We start from the raw sequence: 7,469 nt of genomic DNA on the forward strand, positions 1-7,469 counted from the left end.
CTTCATTTTGTTTGGACAGTTCGCGAGTTAGTGCTCCGTACTACCACAAGCCAAACACTTCCCAGACTTCCTCCAACAATCATTCACGGAATGGTTGAATTTTCCGCAGTACCCACAAGTGACTTGAGGGGTCACAGCCGAACCAGTAGAAGGCGCTCCCCTAACTTGGGTCAGCCCACTATGACCTCTTCTAGATAAAGCTCCCCTTGAAGCTCCAGCAGTTCGGATTCCTCCCATTCCTCTTCCCACTTTGGAAGACTGTGTATTCTTATTAGCCTGTCCAGAAGCATGGTTAGAAAAGTTCCTTTTTCTATTATGGAAGTCTCTCACTTGCATCCTTGCACTTTCAACCTTTTGTGCTTTCTCTAAAGCCTCAGTAAATGTAGAGATTTGGACTGCGGCCAAGCCCTCCTGGATTTCTACATTAAGTCCCTGCACGAACCGTCTAATCCTCCTCCATTCATTGATCACCAATTCAGGAGCGTACTTAGAAAGTTTAGTAAACTTCCCCTCATACTCCGCTACACTAAGGTTTCCTTGTTTCAACTTGATAAATTCATTCTCGCTCTTTTCTTGGATTAAGGACGGAAGAAACTTTTCATTAAACTCCCTCGAAAACTTCTCCCAAGTCCAAAGGGTTTGGGTTCTCTCCCATTTTCCCTTTATCACATCCCACCAGGCACGCGTCACTCTCTCAAATTGGAATGCAGCGAAATTCACTCGCCTATTCTCAGAATAGTCTAGAGCGGCAAATATATTGGTCATTCTTTCCAACCAATTCTTCGCTACTTTAGGGTCGGGTTCACCAGTAAACTTAGGCGGGTTGAACTTTAAGAACCTCTCTAAAACTCTATCTTCTCCTCTATCTTGTCCCCCAAGTTGGTTAAGCGGTCCAGGACCTTGCCTCAGTTAATCGTTCTAGGATGTCAGTCATCCTATTGATGGCAGTAGCCACTTGATTTTCCTCTATATTTTCCTTTCCCTGGGTCGGTCCAGTTGCCGATTCCTGGTCATCCCCATGGGGTTGGGCCGGTCTAGTCCCTCGCCCACGGTCTCGGCCACTTCTTAGTCCTTCCTTTATTCTAGACGTGTATAGTGCAAGAAATAAATCAATTATGCAAGAAAAGTCGAAAACAAGAACCAATCAAGAAAATATTGAAAATACAATGATTTACATTCTTTAGCATGTCAAGATCCATACAATTAGCAAGTCATGGGAAAATCACAAAAATATAGCACACATGTGCCACAAGAGTACTTTTAGTCACAGAAGACTAAAGTAAAAGCAAGTGCCTCAAAAGAAGGTTACACAGTCATGCAAAATACAATGGCCTCAGCACTCGCGTCACCCCAACTAATCGTAACTGTACCAATCAAAAGGGTCAAAAGAGTCAAAAGAGGGTCAATCACTAGGGACCTAGTCCACAGTAGGACTACCAGGGGGATCTCCTCCTCAGGATCTTCCTCTTGATCGTGGCTCTGGACTACATCCATCACCTCATCTACCAGTCTAGTAGCATCAGCCAGAATCCCGGAAACCCGATCACGGATCTCCTCTCTTAATCTAGTAAGTCGAGCCCTAGTACTCTGGAGCTCCTCACGAACAACTGCAGTTGTAGCCACCTTGCCCTCTACTACCTTCTCAAGCTCAGCGATTCTCTCGCCCTGAGCACTAACCATCTATATCAGCTCATCTACATCTGCCTGTAAATCCTGGTTAAGGTTCACCAACTGACGTGGCTCGTCGTCCAAGGCAAGTACTAGGTGGTTCGGGTAGGCAAAGGTGAACCTACACGGACACCGAGGATACCTATTAACAGACGAGTAGCATACACGAGCTCCCCCACCCAGAGATCGGTAGTAAATAGACCTAGGAGACTCTACATGACCATTAGCATGGCCATTCCCATTCGCCGCGGGGGTCCCATCTCCATTTTCCATCCCTGCAAAATAATTACACTTTTCGGATTAGAAACTTAATCGCTAACTCGCACGAATGTCTCTTATGGCATGCCTAACTTAGTCACTAACTTGCCCAAGTATCACTTGAAATATGACTTAGTCATTCTATCTCAAGTCCTAAAGATAAGATTTCTAGTATAACTCCCAAATAGACCTCTAATCTAGCGCTCTAATACCAACTGTGACGCCCCCACTTCTCCCTAAGGCGGACCAAAGGGTGTCCGCTGGACACCTGCCCAGCTCTCGCCAGGACTCAAGATAAATCCCGTTCAACTTTAATGAAATACCCGCCATCATGATGATATTAGTAAGAAGGTGCGGAAAACTTTCAAACTTAACTATATATAACAATTATCCAATCTTTACATCGGATTTCCAAAAGTTACATCAAATCCCCAAAATATGCAATAATCCAGAGTCTAACCAAGTACATTGAAAACTCTAATACAAAGGTACATTCAAAAGGGGTTTCTCCGAGATTCACTTCTGATCCTTTCCTGTTAAGGAAAACAAAACTACAGGGTGAGCAAAACGCTCGTGAGGCCAATAACACACATACAAGCACATAGTCCAAGTAGCAAACCCAATTAACAGGTCTATTGATAAGTGCGAGTAATTAACAATTTTAATGAAATTTAAACAGAAACAATTCAAGGATATGGTAGCTCTCAGGAGTTAAGTTCCACTTGCTTTGCCCGGGTCATTCGTATACCTTCCCGCGACGACTCTCTGTCAACCAGGTCGGTATTTCCAATCCGTAGATCTCCACTTACTTCTCATGTCCGTCCATCGTACATACCACACCGGGCCCGCACGATATTTATAAGGCGATACCCCATGAGTATGCCAAGCGAGATCTCTCCAATAGATCAAGCTTATCATGTGATTCTCATGGCTCACCGAGATTCCCGACCAAACCCATGCCGGCTGGAGTCCCAAGGTCGGCCTATGAGTTTGGGTGTCCCCCATGTAATATTTGTGAGTCGAGGAGATTCACTCCAGCGAAATATGCAGCCATAGCATATTTTTCAGGTCAAGACATGTCAGGTCAAACAAGCCAAGGCAGGTCAAGCAAGTCAAATCAGGTCAAGCATGAATCATTTATTTCAAATGAGAACGAGTGCGATAAAGTACACCATCGCCTCCATTTTTTCAAAATCTCAAGTCATTGGTAACAGGTAAGCATGTATCAAGTTCACAGGAGTTCAAATAATCATGCACTTGACACTCACTAAGTAAACAAGGAAGAAATGTCACTTGAAATTCAAGCATTCACCGTGGGATCCTCTTGAAGGTCCTCGTACGAGCCTGAGCAATTAATAGTGAACTATCATGTATAAACCCCAATTATCACGAATGATTGTACACTTGTACAATCTACGAAAATTTCACGAAAGCGTGCCTAAATTACTCGCGAATCAAGACTCAAAAGTGGGGTTTTTAAAGCACAAGAGAAATCGAGTTTTCATCTTTGAAATCAAGTGTAAAACGTTCAAGTGATATCGAAGGGAAAAGGAGAATTCGAAAAACTCCATTTCCTTAAGTTTCGAAAATTTCAGCTTTGATATGAGATATTTGAAAAATCGTATCTCACTCATTACAAGTCCAAAATTGAAAAACTTGGTACCGTTGAAAAATTCTTCCAAAGTACTAAAAGTTCTTAGAAAACACTTTCCCATGATTCCCAACGGAAAGCATTCAAAAATTGGGTCAAAGTTACTGTTTTAGGCTTGCGAGACAGTTTTGAAGTTGATTTTTCGCCAACTTTGGAAATTCGAAAAAAGTCACAGAATTTGAACTAGACTCTCAGATTTGAACCTCAATTAGAGTTGCAATCAAAATTTAAAACAAAACAAGTAGAACAAGAATAGGAATTTTGAGCACCAAGATACAGTGGCTCAAAATTGCTGAAAAATTGAGACGGTTAGGCAAATTTTCAGGTTCAATTTACAAATTTTGGGACTTTGTTTGAGCATTGAAATGAACTCGGAATGGCACCAAATTTGGCAGTATTATACTATCATATGAGGTCTATTCCACTATCAATTTTCATGAAAAAATACGTACGAAAAGTTGGTTAACCAGATCACCAAAGTTTCCAAATTTCCGAGGCAAATCTGCCATGTACATGAGTTTTCCGTTTTCAAAACGTTTGGCCAACAAAAAATGTCTCAAACACGGTCCCTTGGTGTAGGTAATGTCTAAGAAACATCCAAGATGCATTTGGTAGGTGATTAACACCAAGAATTTCGAAACAACAAGTCCCAATCAAGATTTAGACATTTACTAGCCAAAAGAGGGTTTCAAATCATCAAGTCAGTTTCGGATTTCGGCCACAACTCACTCAATTCAACTTGGAATCGAGGTGGTTAGTGGAGTTGAAAACTAGATTCATAAAGCTACAATTTCTTAGAAGAAATCGTTTTCAAAATCTGTTCACAGCTAGCTCATATTTGAGCATCAATTCGCTGCTCAAAACAGAGCTCCCAGTGTAGATGTGAAACAGGACAGTCAAGTTCAAACGATTGGTATGGACTACTCAAGTGGAATCAGAATGTGCATTTCATACCGTTGGAAAATTGGGAATGTCTAGTTTCCAGTGCCACAAACGGCACTCCATTTTGACATCAGAGCAAAACGTTATAGCTGTTTGAACAACACTGCCAGAGCAGTTTCGGGAAAATTTCAGTTTTACTAGACTTTCGAAAACTCAACATCTACCTATCCAAATCCTGAAATTTTTTGATGAAACTTTCTACACAACCCACACAACATGTATACATCATAAACAAGTTATTAGAACAACAAAAATTTGCTCTAAGGGCCACGGCATGTACAGGGGCAGAAATGGAAAAATTCCCTCATCACTTCCTTTGAGTTTTCCTTCAACAATACAACCTATTTCCACTAGATTAAACACTAATCCAACATTAATAACATCAAAACACAAAAAATCAGTCCATCAAGCCATAGTGGGAGTTCATAGAACCCACACACCAACTTTCCAACATAAATAAAGCTACCCACATGATTATATAAGCTTATAAGTTCAAGATAGTCTTCATAAACTAAGATTCTTGTAGTTGATCGTGGTTTACCTCTCTTGATGAACAAAGCAGAAATTTTCAGCCTCTTGAAGCTCAACAAAACCATGGAAAGCAAGCTCTCTTCCTAGCTTGAGGTGGTCTCCAAGTGGTTAGCTAAGTATAGGTGAAATTTGAGATAAAATTGTGAAGATTTGATGAAGGAAAAGTTGAAGAACTTGGTTGTTTTCTTCTTGAGGGTGGCTGGCCAGAAGAGAGCAAGAGAGAGAGAGGTTTTGGTTTGAAATGAAGCTTCCAAGAGAAGCTTTAATGTGTGGCTACGATTCGTTCAAAAGTCAACCCTCTCCCCGCGCGCGCGCGTATTTCGTGCTCGATTCCTCTCAAGTTTGTTTCACTTGTGCACTATACCTCTAATGCACTTATTCTCGTACTATTGTTATTCACTCTCAATGGTCTAAAAATAATGGTTTTAAATCCCTCAATTAATCGCGCGCGTAAAAACGCATACTTCCGATTTGTGCGCGATAATGTGAAATTTTCAAGAAATTCTTGTAACGATGGTATAACTAACTAACACTTGAACACTTAAACATAAAAATACATATTTTAAGGCTAATGTACAAGTCTCCAATTTTCCAAATTTATTGTATTCTCGAATCGATTATTGACTCCAATCGCGTATTCACTATTTTCATTTAACGAGCTTTCAAAAATTAAATTTTGAAACAAGTCACTTTAAAAATATTTTTTTTTATAATTATTTGTTTATTCAAAGAAAACAGTCAAAAGTACAGCAGAATGAGCCTGGCGTGCCGCCAGTGTGCCTAAGTCGAACACACATAAGGCATCTGAGCCCTATCTAGGCGGGCTAATCCCCGTATGTGACCCGGAAGTGTGGAGCGAGTGAAACTTTGGTGGACACGCGTGGAACTTGCCAGAGTTGCTAGGGCATCTGCAACTGAATTCGCTTATCTGTAGACGTGAGTGAAGCTGATCTGTCGACCCATCACTAGAGACCTGATACGAGAGACCGTTTCCCATAACTTCCAAGGCACCCTACCCCCGCTATTCATCATATTCAGCAACACCTGAGAGTCCATTTCAACTTGCAGGAATTGGAACGTGGATGAGATCTGTATACCCTCCAGTAGCGCCAATGATTCTGCCTCCATATTTGTCCTTACGCCCAAAAATGATGAGAAGGCCCGCAGTACGTTACCGTCCGAGTCACGAAGTACCCCACCAGCTCCAGAGCAGCCTGGATTTCCTAGAGATTAACCATTAATGTTTAACTACAAGTCACTTTAAAAATATAACTAAGCTATAGATCCATATAATTAGGTCTAAAAAGATTAGAAAATAATATTCGGGGCAATTGGCCAAATAAATAATTAAATGAGCTAGAATTAGGAGTTTAAAATAGATAAATTTTGTGAGTTTTCACATCCTCTCCCCCTTAAGAAAATTTAGTTCTCGAAATTTACCTTGATCTGCGAACAGGTCTGGATACTTTCCTCGAATTGCTTCTTCAACTTCCCAGGTCGCTTCCTCTAACCCATGGTTCCTCCAAAGAACTTTTACCAACGGTATCCGTTTATTCCTCAATTCTTTCATCTTCCTATCCAGAAGTTTTACCGGTTTCTCCTCATAGGTCAAAATCTCATCAATCTCTATACTTTCCGGTTGTAAAATATGTGAAGGGTCTGGATGATACTTCTTAAGCATGGACAAGTGGAAAACATCATGAATTCGAGACAGACTCGGTGGTAATTCCAACTATACGCTACCTTTCCCACGCGTTGGATAACCTTATAAGGTCCTACAAATCTCGGTTGTAACTTCTTTCCCTTCCCAGACATTAAATTTGCTTTCAGAGGTGTAATCTTAAGAAATACTAGATCTCCAGCCACAAATTCTAAGTCATTCCTCCGATTATCTGCATAACTCTTTTGACGACTCTGTGCGGTTTGAATCCTCTGGCGTACCAATTTTACTTTCTCATTAGCCTCCTCGATCCAAGGTACTGTAATTGGGTCTAAGATCTTTCGTTCACCTAATTCATCCCAACAAATCGGAGACCTACACTTCCGACCATAAAGTGCTTCATACGGAGCCATTTAAATCGAAGAGTGGAAACTATTGTTATAGGCAAATTCCGCCAATGTCAAAAACTTACTCCAACTTTCCTCAAAATCTAGAACACAAGTCCTTCACATGTCCTCAAGGGTTTGAATTGTCCTCTCAGATTACCCATCGGTTTGAGGATGATAAGTGGTACTAAAGTTCAATTTAGGCCCTAACACCTATTGCATCTTTTGCCAGAACCTTGAAACAAATTTTGGATCTCTATCGGACACAATACTTACAGGTATTCCATGTAACCTGATAATCTCATCCAAGTACAATTTAGCTAACTTCTCCAATGGGTATTTCATATTAATCGGCAAAAAATAAGCCGATTTG

The 7,469-nt window shown here is 40.9% G+C and overlaps 1 protein-coding gene across 1 annotated transcript; it reads right to left on the reverse strand.

Annotated features, from left to right (window-relative positions):
• Positions 1–5,974: 5,974 nt before the first annotated feature.
• On the reverse strand, positions 5,975–7,260 carry LOC113759910 (14.7 kDa ribonuclease H-like protein). The gene is made up of 2 exons (XM_027302488.1): positions 7,257–7,260; positions 5,975–6,273 (listed from the first exon to the last, which is right to left on the reverse strand). The coding sequence occupies exons 1-2, from the start codon at positions 7,258–7,260 to the stop codon at positions 5,975–5,977; spliced, it is 303 nt and encodes a 100-aa protein (XP_027158289.1).
• Between the last annotated feature and the right edge of the window lie 209 nt (positions 7,261–7,469).

This window comes from Coffea eugenioides, chromosome 2, assembly GCF_003713205.1.
Source record: "Coffea eugenioides isolate CCC68of chromosome 2, Ceug_1.0, whole genome shotgun sequence".
NCBI lineage: Eukaryota > Viridiplantae > Streptophyta > Magnoliopsida > Gentianales > Rubiaceae > Coffea > Coffea eugenioides.